General features: G+C 42.5%; 1 protein-coding gene across 1 annotated transcript in view; it reads left to right on the plus strand.

The window, feature by feature from the left end:
* The first annotated feature begins 5,323 nt into the window (after positions 1-5,323).
* msrab (methionine sulfoxide reductase Ab) overlaps positions 5,324-15,715 on the plus strand; it is a 38,446-nt gene continuing 28,054 nt past the window's right edge. The window contains exon 1 of the mRNA XM_030044294.1: positions 5,324-5,496. Coding sequence (XP_029900154.1) covers positions 5,334-5,496 — 163 coding nt within the window. The 5' untranslated portion in view covers positions 5,324-5,333. The remainder of the gene's footprint in view (positions 5,497-15,715) is intronic.

Consider the following 15,715-nt stretch of genomic DNA (forward strand, 5'->3'; position numbering starts at 1 on the left):
CTCCATTCTACTAGTTTCTGTCTGCCAAGTGCCTCTTCCTGGCTTTTCAACTCAAGAAAGGAGGCTTTGCTCGAGGGAGAATTTGCCATTTATTTCCGGAGACAAAAATGAAAAAGGGGGCTGTAGCACTTTGAATCTTTCCCCCTTTTTGTTTTCGCTCTTTCTCTCTCTCTCTCTCTCTCTCTCTCTCTCTCTCTTTCTGCTTCTTCGCTCTCCGCGGCATTGTGGAGTTTCTTCATCCAGCTCAGGCCTCTGTGCCTTCGCTCTGTCCTCAGGGTGAGAGGACCGAGAGAGAGTATATGTGAGCACGGCTGGCTAAATGCACTGGGGGTTGGGTGATTGGGACAGCAGAGTGGAGGATGATTTCTCTAGACTCTCATCTGAATCTCTTGTCTGTACGAATTGCACAAGAACTCTCAAACAATCATGGATTCATGGATGCATGCACAAACAGCAAGTCCTCACATATGCACACTCGTTTACTATTGTCATGTATTAGTGCGTGCTCAAGCAAAGACATGCACATATGTACGAATGCACGCATGCACACAAACACACACACATACTCACACGCACGCATAAGCATTTCATTTTAGGTTAAATTTAGCCATGATACCTCTCAGTGTGAGGAATGTAATAGACCTGAGTGATTCAAGAGATTTTTTTTTTTTTTTTTAAGAGAGGGGAAACATTCGCTCAGCATCCCATAACTAAGATCGCTTGGGGACAGGTTCTACCAATATGTTCAAGGACTGGCTGAGGGTGTGGTGCAGGAAAAGTTGAGAGTTGGCAGAAGGCAGAGAAGCTGTGCAGGAGGAGAGGGGGTTCACTATAAAGGATTTCAAATCCAAAGCCTCTTTAGGAAAGAGGAGGGAGGAAGGGGAGGAAAGAATGGGGTGAGGGGAGGTGGATAGATATAGGATGACACAAGGTCCAGATTAACCCTAATCTCAGGCCTGGTGGTTTAGGTAAGGCTGAGGGAGTGGAGGAAGCTATCCCATGCCAGGTGGTCATGAGGTGGTTAAAACTAAAATGGGAGAAGGGGGGCAGGGTGTTGCTAGGGAAGAGACAGAGAGAGAGGACCACATATATGATCCTGTGAATGAATGAAGACATAGTTTATTGTTTTGTTGTGAATGAATAATATGTTGTCTCCCCTTTCCCCCTTTTCTTCTGTTTATTCCACCTTTTTTCCACATTGATTCAATGTATGTTGATGCATTGCATGAATATATGAGTCCATACTGCTTTAGACGACATTGTATCCTAACAGTCATGCAAATACAGAGCGAGAAAAAGAAAGAGAACCGGGGGTTTGGTCAGCCAAATGAAAAGTGTTACAATATCTATGCATCCAGTGAACTTTATTCACATAGAAATACAAATAAAATAAATAACTTAACAAAATCAGGAAGAGAGAGAACGTTAACGACGGACACAGCCAGAGCAGCAGGCGCTCTGACGGTGGCTGCAGGGTGGTTGGGTGGTTGGTGCATGGTGACAGTGGCACATGCCCCGGTGCATGGGATTAGAGGGACAGTCAGGGCGTAATCTGCTGTTTAGGCTGTATGTAGGGCAAGAGTGGCTTAGCCCAGCCACTCTTAGCACGGCTGGAGCACCAGTGTAGAGCCAGAGGGAGGGGGTGCAGGGGTGGGGGGGGGGTGAACTGGTGCTAGCTGCACTCAGCTAACCAGAATTATCTCTCTCTTTTTCTCTCTCTCTCTCTCTCTCTCTCTCTCTCTCTCCTTCTCATGCCCCCTCTTTTTTTTTATTTCAGATGTGCTGCATAAAAGTGCCCTGTGACGATGTCAGAAGGTCAGCCTGGCATTCTGAAATTTGTAAAGATGCAGGTTTTGGTAAAAATGCTCATAGGTAAAGACAGAAATGAAGGGAGACGTGCATGTGTGTGTGTGTGTGTGTGTGTGTGTGTGAGAGAGAGAGAGAGAGAGAGAGAAGAGAAGGCCACCTTGCCAGTTGATCTGGTACTGGCCTATATGGTATGTGTACTTACTCTTTTGAAAGAAACTGAATGAGTTTAAAGACATATCAGCCATCCTGGAAAAGTGCTAATATGCAATGTCCCCTCAACTTTTCTTGTCATTCAAACAAAAAAAAAACTGTCTCTTCTCTCCATTTTTCCAATGAGCAAAGTGATTTATGTCAAGTGAAGTCAAGCGTGCAGCAGGTTATGAATCAAAATTTGTCAAGTTGGCTTTTCCCACTCAGGTCTATGAACTGATACGGTTTAGTTTTGAATATGAATCCCCTGGAGAGCGCCACACTGCTTTTATCTATCTGTAGCTTCAGCAGAGCAATCAAACCCTTTGTTTTTTTCACACCATCCTACAATCCCACCTGCTTTGGCGAGACGATGGAGGGCCCTTTGAAAACAACGAGGCGGCGTGATTTATTATTCTAATTAGGCAAAGTGAGACTTTAGCAAAGCCACAATTACACTAAATCGCCAAAACAGTTTTCTGGTTGGCTGGCTCCTGTTCTGTTCAGATGTTAATCAGAAGCAGCTATTGAGTCGAGGTGCAAACTGCTTGTGAGTCACACTATTAGTTGGTAATATCTACCGCAAAAACAGACAGAAGAATCAAACAAACAAATGTTAGAATCTTTTTCTGAATCATGAATGTAGCTCAGATAAGTTACTCTAACAGTTCATTAAATAAAATTCATCTTGAGTGAAAAGACCAAAATATTTCTATTGTCTAAGCCAGATTGGGAATGTATAGGTTTTTTTTTTTTTTAATAGGATTCCAAGTAGTGCAAGCAACCTCTGAGTCAAACAGAAGGCTTAACGTGCCATGCTACCCAGTTAAAAACTACTGCAGTGTTTAATTCCAGGTCATTTCATAATCTCTTTGATACTCGCTCACATCTGCACGTCTCTCCGCTCTCACTCACTGACAATCAAACAGCTGCAAGCTGGCATACCCACTAAATCCTCCGGTAGAACACACAAACCACACACGCATGCATACACACATGCATGTTCATACACAAACACTCACCACATGTACACACACACATGCATACACAAGCACCCAGCAAAGTGTATGTACGCACACACATGGACACACACGCACACATGCGTATGAGCACACAAACACCCAGATGTGCGCGCACACACTCACTCACTCACACACACACACACACACACACACTTACACTCCCACTGCTGCAGCATTTATACAAAAAACAGACAAAAAACAGATTTTATTCGCCATAGATGTTGTTATGTCGTTCTGAATTAAAGTAGATCCTTCATCCATCACATTAAACATGAAACTGTAATGGGTTGATCATTTGTAAGAAGGTGGCAAACACACATGCATACACCGGCATACAAATGCACACACACACACACACACACACACACACACAGTGAGAAAATTAACACACACCACGGCTCCTCTGTATGGATGTGGTTCTCATCCCTGTAGCAGCCCTCCTTTTCCTCCTCTCCTCTCCTCTCCTCTCCTCTCCTCTCCTCTCCTCTCCCTACATCCTTTCCGAGTACCCCAATCATCCTGCATCAACAGGCATGTGAACCCAGTGTTCGGTTCATCTGTTTCCCTCCCTCTCCCACTCTCTCTCTCTCTCTCCCTCTCTCTCTCTCTCTCTGCTTGCTCTATTTTCATCCATGTGCTTTCACTCTTCTAGCTTTCGGGTAATTACCTGGCATTTGCATTGCAAAGTCCCCTGTGCCGCCCTCAGCTCCTCCGCAGGTGATTGAGCTTCATTTCCACAGCAGATAAGAGAGAGAGAGAGAGAGAGAGAGAGAGAGAGAGAAAGAGAAAAAGAGAGAGAGAGAGAAGGGGTTGCAGCAGGGTGTGATGTTATTCTGGCTTGTTGGATATAGGAATACAGAGGGAACGAATAGTGCAGAGCGTACATGAGAATGTTTAAGTTCCAACACATAAATAATCACCCTAATTACTATCACAACCCTGGATCAGGTAGTCGTGAAAATAGGGGAAGCAGTGATGTTGTGCTCTGAGTGTGAACTTACAAGTCCAGGCCTGAGGAGTTCAATGCAGTCCAGGGTTTGTTTTTTTCTAATGGTTTTTCTAACAGAAAAACAGGTATCCACAACCAGTTTGGCAAGATTGAGATGTTTTGATAACTGACTTGCATGTAAATTCAACTTGTACAAACACGATCAAGAAAATGTGTGCACCTTAAAGCAAACCACGTGACTTGCAAAATTAAAGCACAAACAACACTGTGTAGGAACTTGCTTTGCTGTCGTATAGAGGAAAATGTGCACATGCGGTGGTCACTTTAAAAACATCATATTGCAGTTATTTTGTCAGATATTTGTCAGTCTTGATTTTACAGGGGAATGCTCATTTTTGCACCAGAACTTTTGCTTTCACTGAAATAAATAAATAAATAAAATGATTATGTGATTTTTGCAAGGGTCTGTGCCAAACAAACATGTTTTCCTATGTCTGGAGTAAGCTATACCATTTGTAGGTTAAGGCATCTATCTTGCACCACTTCATTAATAATGGTAGTTTATCACACATTTTACCTTTATCAGAAAGATTACAGCAGCTGGAATGTGAGTACAGCATGTGGCCATACTGCGATTTCAACATTTCAATTAATTGCTAGTTTGAACCCCTTATGTGAAGAAACTATAGTTGTCCCATGATAAGATTCATAAGGATACTACACAAATATCACAACAAAACTGTAACTGCATAAAGAAATATTACAGTGATTACATAGGAAAAAATGTCCTAAGCCTAAAGTATGATAATGTCAACGCTGAGCTCCACACACACAGTCTTCTTTAGTGATGCTTTATAACACTGGTATAAAATACGATGCATCCTATCTATAAAGGTGCACACCACTGGAGGATTTACAGGCTGTTAGTGGTGGACTCCTGAAGCTGTTAGCCTCAACATTAACCCCAAACATGCATGCCTTGATTTGGAAATAACCACAAAGGGGAAGCCTTCACAGCCCTGTTTTTTTTTTTTTTTTTTTTTTTTTTTTCGTTCTCCAGCCTGAGCCACCAGAAGCGCCTCCCACAGCATGAGAGTTGATGGAGAACGGTGAGGGCTAATTTGCATGCTGAACGGCGTTCTTAATGTGGATATTTATTTAAATTTAATTTCGTTCCCGCACAGGGTGCACTGTAGGCTTTTGTGCCAAAGTCATATTAACCCCCTGACTAGTTAATATGCAGTGCACGACGTTGCCCACGCACGATGAATATTCATACTGATGGCGATTCGCCGTCGCCTCTTCTCTCCTCCTCTCCCCACCCAACAGCGTGGCGCAATGGAGGACGTCCGGAAGAGCCAGACATGCTTGCAGAGGTTCACTTGTTCTCCCAAGCACAAACACAGGGAGCCTGGCACCTTCTCCTTCCCCTGTCGCTCGTTGTCGCTGGTATCATGGCAGATAAGACCCATATGACAACTAGAGATCGCGCTCTGAAAGGAAGAGAGGAAAAAATGGTCGTGGCAGGTAAATGATAATGCGGTTAACACGTTTATTGACACGGGCTGGCAGCATGCAGGCCTCACCTGCACAAGTGGCTGAAACACGCAACACGATTGTCAGTGATTGATGATGAGTGTAATTGCATTAACCAGGGGGAAAAAAAAAAAAAAAATGCGCACACTGGAAGTTTTGAGCTACAGCCACTTTGTTTGTTTAACATGTAATTAGGCAACAGTTAATTAGTTATTATCAAATTAGTATCAATTATTTGCATTCTTTCATTTTAGAGGTATGTTAAAAAAGTTTTGTCAGTAGAAAACCTGCAGTTGTGGAAGTTTGAACAGAACTGTGAAAAGTTGCTGTGGGACAGTTTATCTGATGGGATGGGTTTGGGCATGTGATCCACTGGGCCTCCAGCAAAATGCGGGATTGTTTACTGTCAATGCTGTAACTCCTTGTGCCAGGTTCCAAGCAAGCCAACCAACAAAGAATATGGATATGAATGATTTGATCATGTATTTCATGCTTTCCACTGATGTTTCCCCACCTGCTGAAAAGATGAAACAAAATCCCGGAGACAAAAAATGCATTTTTGAAAACTCCATGCAAGTCTGTGTTGTGTTGTGCGTTTAGGCCACATGAACTGCTCTGTTGTCCATTGAGGGTTGACATAGAGTTCACTGTCATAAGATGTGTGTGGGACATATTAATACATATTTTATCACAATTAAAAAGTGCACATCAGTTGATGATGATCATTTTCACGGTATGCATCATAAACATTTTTGTTTATGATGTTTGAGAAAGCTGAAGAAATCACAAGGTTTATTGTAATTTCCATGCTTTTTTTTTTTTTTTTTTTTTTTTTTTTTTGTAAAGTCCAGTGTTGATTTTCAACTTCCTATCAACAGCATTTTATCACTCAGGAAGACGTTGGTAGCAGCTTTACATTAAGGGAAACAAAAAGCAGCTAATTAACGGTGTAATTTCATAAACAGAATTCCAAAATAACGGGCATTTTTTAAAATATTAATGAGTAACTATTTCCAAATAAAATGTGTAAGTTCTCAGTAAATGGCAGTTGTTTCTGGTAATAACCCGTAATTATTTTAAATGATGATTTGTCATTTCTTGGTAACTTGGCAGAGGTTACAATATTTACTTGTGTTAAAGTACTGACAGGTAAAGACATGATTTTGTTTTGCAATTCATTTTATTGTCTCACAGCGCAAAAGAGTGATGAGACAGTTGCAGTGGTGTATTTCGCAATCCATGAGAACTGTCTGCTGGGAAAAGTCTGCTGTAATATCACAATACATTCAGTCTGCATAGTCTTAATTCTATGGTTCAATATGATGAGTCCAACCTGTGGCAACAGTTTTAGTGTAAAAGGCCGTCTATGATTGGCTTGAACTCCCAACAGAGGGCAGATGATTGGTCAGGAGCGAGTGGCCCCACAACCAGGCCCCAAAACTTTAAGGGACTTCAAGTACAAGCCGATTAAACCCGGAAGGCACAAACTGATCCCCCCAAAAAACGCTGACAGAAATCCCAGGATTAATAGCTCTGAAAATGAAGCTCTGAAAGGATACTGTAGCTTTACGTGGAAAAGTTTGGTGATTACATTATGTGTAGCCAGTAATTAGACCAATATGAACATTACGTTACAAGCAGTGTTGAGGTGGTAAAGTAATACACCACTGTAATCACACTGCTTTTTATTGTAAATGGGCATTGCTACACATTGCTATGTAACAGATAGGTCAGTACTTATGTTACATTCTGTAGCTTTTGTCGGGGATGTCTTTACTGGCATAATATCTGTTAAAAGATTTCCCTTGTCTTAACCTGGCTTTACTCTAAAATCAGAAATATCATTACGAGTATATCAAAGATGAATGAGCCAACAACGTTTTAAAAACAACTCGGACAGTCAGAATGCAAATCTGTTTAAGTATTAATACTACTTCCTGGTGGATCAGTAAACCAGCAGAAAGGCAGCAGACAACTTGGTATTTCTGCAAATCAGGGAATGTAAACTGAGCTGCACTGCATTCGATTTGATAGTTGCGTTTTAAAATAGATTCAAGCAGCTTTAAGCGACCATCTGTCCAGCTAAAAATCATAGTATGTATGGGGTAGTCTTTTTGAATGGCGGTTCAAATTCCAACATTGTTAGGTGTGTATTTTTTTTTTTTTTTTTTTTTTTTTTTTTCAGTATTGCCAGTGCAAAGAGCAGGGAATGGCCGGCCATGATGTTAATGATCCTGAATAAGTTGTTGCGAACGGGATGATCAAATGCCTTAAAGGTTTACCTACTAGCTAATATTAGCCAGCTGTCATTGGCTATTGATTTGCCCTTGTTGATTTTTTTTTTTCTGCAGGAAAACAGAAAAGGAATAGGGAATTCTCCTATAGCATCTAAGTCGCCCCTCGCTTTTGAAATGCTCGCTGTGCAGCTGTAATGTGGGTTTAGCTCTAGAGTATTTATTTGCGTAATGAACATAAATAGCACAGATGTTGTAGAGTATTATGCAACAGAAATGAGTGGTGAAAAGTCACAAGTAGAGTTTTTTTTTTTTTTTATAACATTTTTCAGTAATGTCCCCATACTTTTTGCAAGCATTCCAAAAAACTTTTCACAAGTATTCAGACTGGAAATCACCAAGAAAGGTTTTTTTTTTTTTTTTTTTCTAGTTTGAAAAACCGTCTTACAACCCTGACCCAATCCTATATTTCAGCCTTTCAGAACTTAGTTTCAAGCTTTCAGATTGTGCCAGGTATTTCTCTCCATACATAATAGGTTATTGAGCACTGTGTAACAACCTCGTCATTCCACTGAGCCGAGGAATAAAGCATCCGCAGAGTAAAATCAGTGGAATACAGAGGTAAGAAGACTGCCTTTGCTTGGCAGTGCAGTTCTGTGGTGTTGTCTAGAACTTATCTAAGAGGCACTGAGACGTAGTGGGATGGTGTCTTCATCCTGTTTGACCAAAGAGCAAAATAATATTCAAAAATTAGCGTAATCCGAAGCTATCAAGAACACGGTTCCTCCAAGTTCTTTTTTAAGTATTTGATTCATAGTTTGCCATGCCAAGAGTTTCTCATATTTGTTTTGGTCACACTTCATTCTAGTGGGTCCTGAATGTCATGGTAACTAGGTGATAATTACCAACTAATTTAAAATTGTTTGAAATTACCCTCAAATTTCATCGACACTTACCTCGAAATTGATTGAAACTCATTCGAGATGAATATTTCAGATGCATTAGATCATCAGAATGAAACCAGGGTTGCTGGCTGGAATATCAATAAATCTTAAGACTGCTTTTACCTGAGAGAACTTGAATGCCATCGAGTCACAATCATAAATTCGGTTTTGTAACGTCAACGTTTGGAAAGTGCAGAATGAGTTTGGTGACACAGTCAAAGTAAAAGCTCCAGTTTTCAGTACGTTTTGAGGTACATGTTGATGCAGTTTGGGGGTAATTTCAATGGAATTTCAACTATGTTACTTGATAATCATCACCTACTTACCATGAAATCTGCAGCCCGCTAAACTGAAGTGTTGCTGTTTGTTTCACTGTGACAGACACAGTGTTTTGTCAAAGCTCTGGAAACTAACAAAAGTTGTTCTCAATCACCGTGCTGGTATTTTCAGAGTTTTAATGAATCTATATATAAAAAAAACAGCTATTGTCGTCTTTGCAGTTTTATTTATTCCCCTTTTTTCCGAGCTTTAATTACATTTAAGGATCCTATTTATACCAACAATACTGGAAAATGATTTCAGACAAATAAGACTACAGCAACAACTGAAATATGAGACTGTTAAAAGGTAAAAGGATTCACTTTATATAAACATTTATGAGTCTTACACATTTCTTTGAGAACTTCTCACTCACAGACTTATTTTATCCGAAATCTTCACTTCCATCGGTCAAATTTTCCTCAGTGGTTACAGTTTGTGTTAGACCTTACTAGCTGTTATTAACATGTTTCAGCAGTTTGGAGTGACGTCTTTACTGTCTGACAACCTTTTTCTATTTGCTCTATTTAAAGCATGTTATTGAATTTAAATCCTTCATATTTTTTTTGTAATTTTAGACTTTTCAATATGAGCACGGGTGGATAAAGATTAACATGGATCGGGCTAAATCTGTTCATAGCTGAGAAGACACCATCCTCCGTCGTCTCTCCCTTTCCTCCCTACTTTGTATCAATTTGTATCAGAATTAAACCTCTCCATCTCCTGCTAGCTTGTCTCTCCTCTGCTCATCCTCTTCATTCAGCTTTCCATTGTTCTATTTTGGGACAGGAGGGTTTGTAGAAGTGTGTGACAGAGGAGAAACATGGTGAGATTTGAACCTGATGCTCCCAGTCATCAACCCACTCTGCCTAGAGTGGCCTCGCAGTGCATTGTGGGAGCTGAGTGTGCGCGTACGGGAGGTAGCGGTGCTGCAGCGTCCAGGGGCCCATCTGGGCATTATGCGCATGAAGGCTCCGCCCCGTCGTAAATTCCTGCTCCGTCTGTCGAAGCAGCTCGGAGACACCGCATGGCGGAAATCTGTTCCCCCCTTTCACCGAGGGGGGCAGCTTAGGTGGGGATGGGGGTGGTTTAGAATTTGTGTGTGTGTGTGTGTGTGTGTGTGTGTGTGTGTGTATGTGTTTTGAGTCAGAATAGTATGCTTCTGTGTTTGTTGGTGTGGGCCAGTGAGAATGAGAAACCGCAGAATATTGCAAGAGCTGTCTCTACACATCCCCTGTCTAGTCCCTGCTTGTGCATGTGTTTGTGAGTGTGTCCGTGTGTGTGTGTGTGTGTGTGTGTGTGTGCGCGTGCCTCCATCTGCACACAATGTCCCCTCTGCTGTGATGGTCACTGCTATGATTTGAAAGTTGCTTCAGGCCCTCTAGCCTCACTAAAGAAGCTCCTCGTTCCTTGTTAAGACGTCCTGGTCTTCCACCGTCCCCCTTCCTCTCTCCTGTCTGTGATGTACTCTGTGACCTTGGTGAGAGTGATCCAGTGGCAGATTGCTACATGGTAGGGGCACAGTAGCTATTATTTTGAGTCAGTGCGGGATAGACTGCCAATATTTCTTCCAAACAGGACGGGAGAAGTCAGCTGACCAAAATCAATCTTTGTAACATGGTTCACTGTAACTCTTAAAAGCGGTTTCATTGTGAAGATATATTGCTGGCATTATTTCTTGGCAGTTTCCTGTCCCCGCCGCCTCCAAATGCCCTCACAATTTTGCCTTTTGCATTGAGGTCAATTTACCTCATGCTGGGGAGGAAGAACGTATGCAAATTAAGGAGGTAAAGAGAGAATGCACCATAAAGAGAGTGAGAGATTTGCTCATGCACACATGCAGGGACTGGTTCAAGCAGACTGTGTTTCTCATGCATTTTTTTCTTTACATTTAAAACGACGATGCATTTAATCATTTGTGCCAATGTGAACTCCACCCCCCTTCATTTACCCCTAAATCAGCTTTGAGCTTACAGATATTTGAGCAGTTGGGCCCAAACAGGATGTTCCTCCATCTTGCTGGAAGGGACCGATGGAGGCGGTGCTATAGGTGGTAGTGTTCTCCATAGCAACTGTTTCCGTTGCTAGGATACAGTATGTATGGAATGCATGGATGGCTTGAAGGTTTTACTCTCTGGAGTCTAGACAATCTCCCCCACCCTGCAGAGATAAAGCTGCAAATGTATATGAAACACAAGAGCTGCACCAAGTTTGGCTGAGTGGTGAGTGTTTTCGGGCCGCAGCAGCCTGTGGCTTGTCAGCATCTTCCCCTGTACTTACCCCTGACTCTGTCCTTAAAAACAGACCACCTCCTACCAACCTTGCATCTTTCTTTGCTTCCCCTCCCTCGCCCCGATCTTCCTCTCATCCATACCCATCCTCCCATACAGCAGAGGGTACTTGGCACCACTATAAAGCATCAGCCTCCTCAGACGACTCGTGCCTGACTCCCTGCCAACCTGTGTGAAGCTAGGAAGAGGAATAGCAAGAGGGGGGAAGAGGAAGAGAGAGGGAAAGAGAGAGAATGGTTTTTGGAAGGAAATGAACAGAACAGCCTGGAATTCGACCTTTCCGTCATCAGATTTGGCATCCGGGGATAGAGCCTCTCCCATGTCTCTGCATGAGGGGGCAGCAGCGCTTGGACTTCTGTTTTATGGGTGAGAAACACAGGACCACGAGCAGAACCGGAGGGTAACAAAGAGTAAACACCCGCCGAACCGAGCCAAACTGGACGTTATTATCCGCAAAACAACAGATAGACTGCTGTACCCTTGACCGATGGTGACAATGATAAAACCAGAGTGGCAGGACACAGGGTCCGATGTTTTTGGTGCCGGTCCAGCCGCCTACAGCCACCATGCTAAAAGCAACAAAAGGTGACCAAAGTATTCCGCTTCAGTCCCGCTGTACTGTATAGCCTGCACTGCGCTCTCTCAGTTATCCTTGAAAACAAAGGCGCACAAAAGAAAATACGCCCATATTTCATCCAAGTTGGGGGAAAAAAATCCTTTTCACACGAATCCTTCCCCCATATTGAGCCTGTTTTCCTCCTTTGTAAGCTCAGTCAGTCACCCTCCCTGCTTGTTTTTGTCGTCCTCTCTTCTTTTGCTGGCGTAGTGAGGCAGCGTAGTGAGGGTATTCAGCCAGTTCTTTCTCGGTGGCTGTGTGTGTTAGGTGGGGTAATCCTGGCAGAGTGGGGTGTGGGCGCTGGGCTGGCAGGGGGTAATGCTGGGTTAGGCACAGTGAAAGGAGCCAGCCTGGCACTGCCTGGACCTCTGCCAGCTGCTCCATGGGAGAAATACCCACAGCAGAGGTTGGTCTGTGTGTGTGTGAGTGATTGTGTGCCTGCGCATGTGCGTGCATGTGTGCACGTTTGTTAAAAAAAAAAAAAAAAAGGGGGGGCGGGGGGGGGTGATGGGAAGATGGTGTGAGGAAGAGAGTGTGAAGTGAAGATGGAGAACAGCTGAGAGAGCGAGGAGAGGGTGGGGAGGCTTGGCTCTGTAGTTGGCTTCTCTGGACAGCGCTGTGTTGGCGTGTTCTTGGCTCTCTTCATTTTCTCCTCTCTCTCTTTTTTTTGCCTGTTTATTTGTTTATTTGTTTGTTTGTTTTCTCTGTGTTCTGTCTTGGATGGAGCGCTTGGTCTTTTTATTTAGCGCCCGAAGGCATGGTGGTCTGAAAGCCAAAAGAATCCTTCACTGCCTCTCTGCTACCCTCATCTGTTGCTTCTCACTGGCTATTTACTCCTTTTATTGTTTTGGCAGTCTGATCTCTCCTCCTCCCACTCCTCCCCCTCTATCGCACACTAACTGTCTCTCTCTTGCTTGCTCACTCTTTCTCTCTCTCTGTCCTTTGGCAACTTCAATACTGTTTATCGCTCTGGGCAGAAAGAGAGGACAAGTAAATGAGAGCAAGCAAAGGATGGAGACAACACAGGATTCACAGAATGATAAGGAGAGAGAAAGAGAGATAGATGAAGATTTTCCCAGCTCCCAAACCGCACTTAGCCTCCCCTATGGACAGAGAATATTTACCCGGTACAGTCACTGACACAAATACACTTTGAGTGCAGCTGACTCGGTGCCCGTGAACATGACCTGGCAGTGCCAAACAACCTGCTGCTACAAAGACAGAATTGGCACACAATAGGAGGGCAGGAAGGGACTGCCTGAGGGCAGCACGGCCTCTGTGACATCTTGCGAGACCTTCATGCTACTACAATCTGTTAATCCACCAAAAAACCCGACACTTCTGTCTGATACCAAAAAGTGCACTTAAACTGGCATACCAAGAGGGATGTCATCAGCTCTAGCACGGTGCCTACGTTCTCAAAACAACTTCTCATCTTTTGGGACAGGGTATATAGTTTTTTTTTTTCAGACATAGTTTATTCTCTATCTAGGAAATAAACTGTTTATTAGAGTACGTTTTATATCCAGGTCAATGTCACACATCACAACACTGAGTGACTAGAGAGAAATCACACATTGAACTTTACGCAAGTGTGCATTATTGGTATGTGTCTAAGCTGTGCATGCTGTGTGTGTGTGTGTGTTCATACTGTACCCCATGGCCTGTTTATCCGTAGACTAATATTAGTGGTTGCAGTGCAAACCAGCCTTGCTCAGTGGAGATTTACACGCTAAGTCACCTCAGTCTTCTTAAGCACTAATCCCTCTCTCACATCTGTGGGCTACACACACACACACACACACACACATACACATGTACACACGTACACACACACTTACTTCCTTTCTAACGCTCTAATTCCACACAGCACAGTTGGCAGGGGTGCCAACCCCCCCAACATACACACATACACACACACACACACGCACACGCACACGCACACACACACACATACCTCTCACCAATCCAGTGTACGTACAGTTTGTTTTACTTACTGAGTATTTTTAACGTGGCACAGATTAGGGCAGCCCTGGATCTAGTTTCCAGGCCCTTCCCTGCTACTGGGGGTCATACAGGCAGGAACCCCTGACCTTCTTGGTGTAATGATATTGTTTTGCTCTGTGGACACCAGATGGTGCCAAGCCTAACACTAAACACACACATTCAAAGAGATGGCGAGAGAGATAACTATTTGATTGTGTTTAATTGTGGGCACTAAGGATAGGACAGGAGGGACTGAATGGCGGTCAAAGCCTCGTAATCTCCTAAGTGTCTTCCAGCCCAGAAGCTTCTGGCTCTGATCCGCTGGCTTAGGTTCACCTGTAGCAAAGTGCAGGCCTGCGAGGCCCAGCTGATGCTGCTATTGGGCCTCTAGATTCATATACTTTTTAATGTTAAAACTGTTGAAATGAATTACTCTCCATCACCATGCCAAAATTAAAAAATATATTGATTTTAGGTGATTGTAATGTTCATGTGTACTGTCCTGACAAAATTTTAGCCATGGATTTTTCTTTTTTTGACCTTTCTCTTGCTCTAACAAGGCCTGTGCACAGCAAGGGGCATGCTCTTGACCTCGTTTTGTATTGTGGCCTCATGATTAGTGAAATTGTATGCCCTTCTCTCCTTGTAGCACCTTAACCTCCTTTGTTGAACCAGCAACTGAAAATGTAACTGAGACCACTGTCAAAATGAAGAACCTGCTCTCTTGATATTATTCCTGCCCACTTCCTGAAAGAAAACCTTGTCATAACCAAGCTGTTTCTGGTGGATTTATTCAACTCCTCACTCTCATCTGGCCCTGTTCCTCATTATTTTAAAATGGCAGTAGTTCAGCCTCTCCTTTAAAAACCCACACGAGACCCAGATACTCGAAATCATTTCTAGCCAATCTCAAAACTACCATTCCTTGCGAAGGTCTTTGAAAAAATCATAGCAGAACAAATAATTTCTTACATGAGCAGTAATGGTCTCTTTGAGAAATTTCAGTTGGGTTTTAGAGCAGGTCGTATTACAGAAACAACACTTTGCAAATGATTTTCTCTTAGTGGCTGACTGTGGTCAACATACTCTATTTCTTTTCTTGAATCTGTGTGCAGCTTTTGACACAGTTAATCATAGTATTTTAATTTAATGTCTTAAAAATTTAGTGGACGTCTGAGGTTGTGTCCGATTGTTATCTTTCAGAAGTTCCAGTGCCGTTAATATATGGAGTCCCACAGGGATTCATTCTTGGGCCCACACTATTTTCCATTTACACATATCTTTTCTGTGCTGATGATACACAATTATATCTTTCCTTTGACATTGATGACACCAATCAATTAAACAATCTTCACTTCTGAATTACAGATAGTAATAACATCATGGTGTCAAATTTTGCACAGTTAAACTTAGAAAAAAAAAAATATTATAGGTCCAGACTCATCACAGAATTACATTTCCTCCCATCTTTGTCTCCTCATCTACTATTACTAACTCCTGCAGAAACCTCAGTGTTATCTTTGATAACCATCTCACCTTTGACCAATATATTAATTCTTTTGGTCAGTCATGCTTTTTCTAACAGAAAGTTTTCAAAAGTCAGGTCATTTTTATCTGCTACGAACTAGAAATAGTAATTCATGCATTCATCTCGTCCGAATTAGATTACTGCAACACACTCTTCTCTTGCCTGACAAAAAACAAAACCTTAGTAAACGAGCTGATTCAAAATGCTGCAGCCGAACTCAGAACCAGAGAAAACACTTCATTGTCTCCCAGTCCATTTTAGAGTGGATTTTAAAAATTAAACTTCACTTTTAA

The sequence above is a fragment of the Myripristis murdjan genome, chromosome 22, assembly GCF_902150065.1.
Source record: "Myripristis murdjan chromosome 22, fMyrMur1.1, whole genome shotgun sequence".
NCBI lineage: Eukaryota > Metazoa > Chordata > Actinopteri > Holocentriformes > Holocentridae > Myripristis > Myripristis murdjan.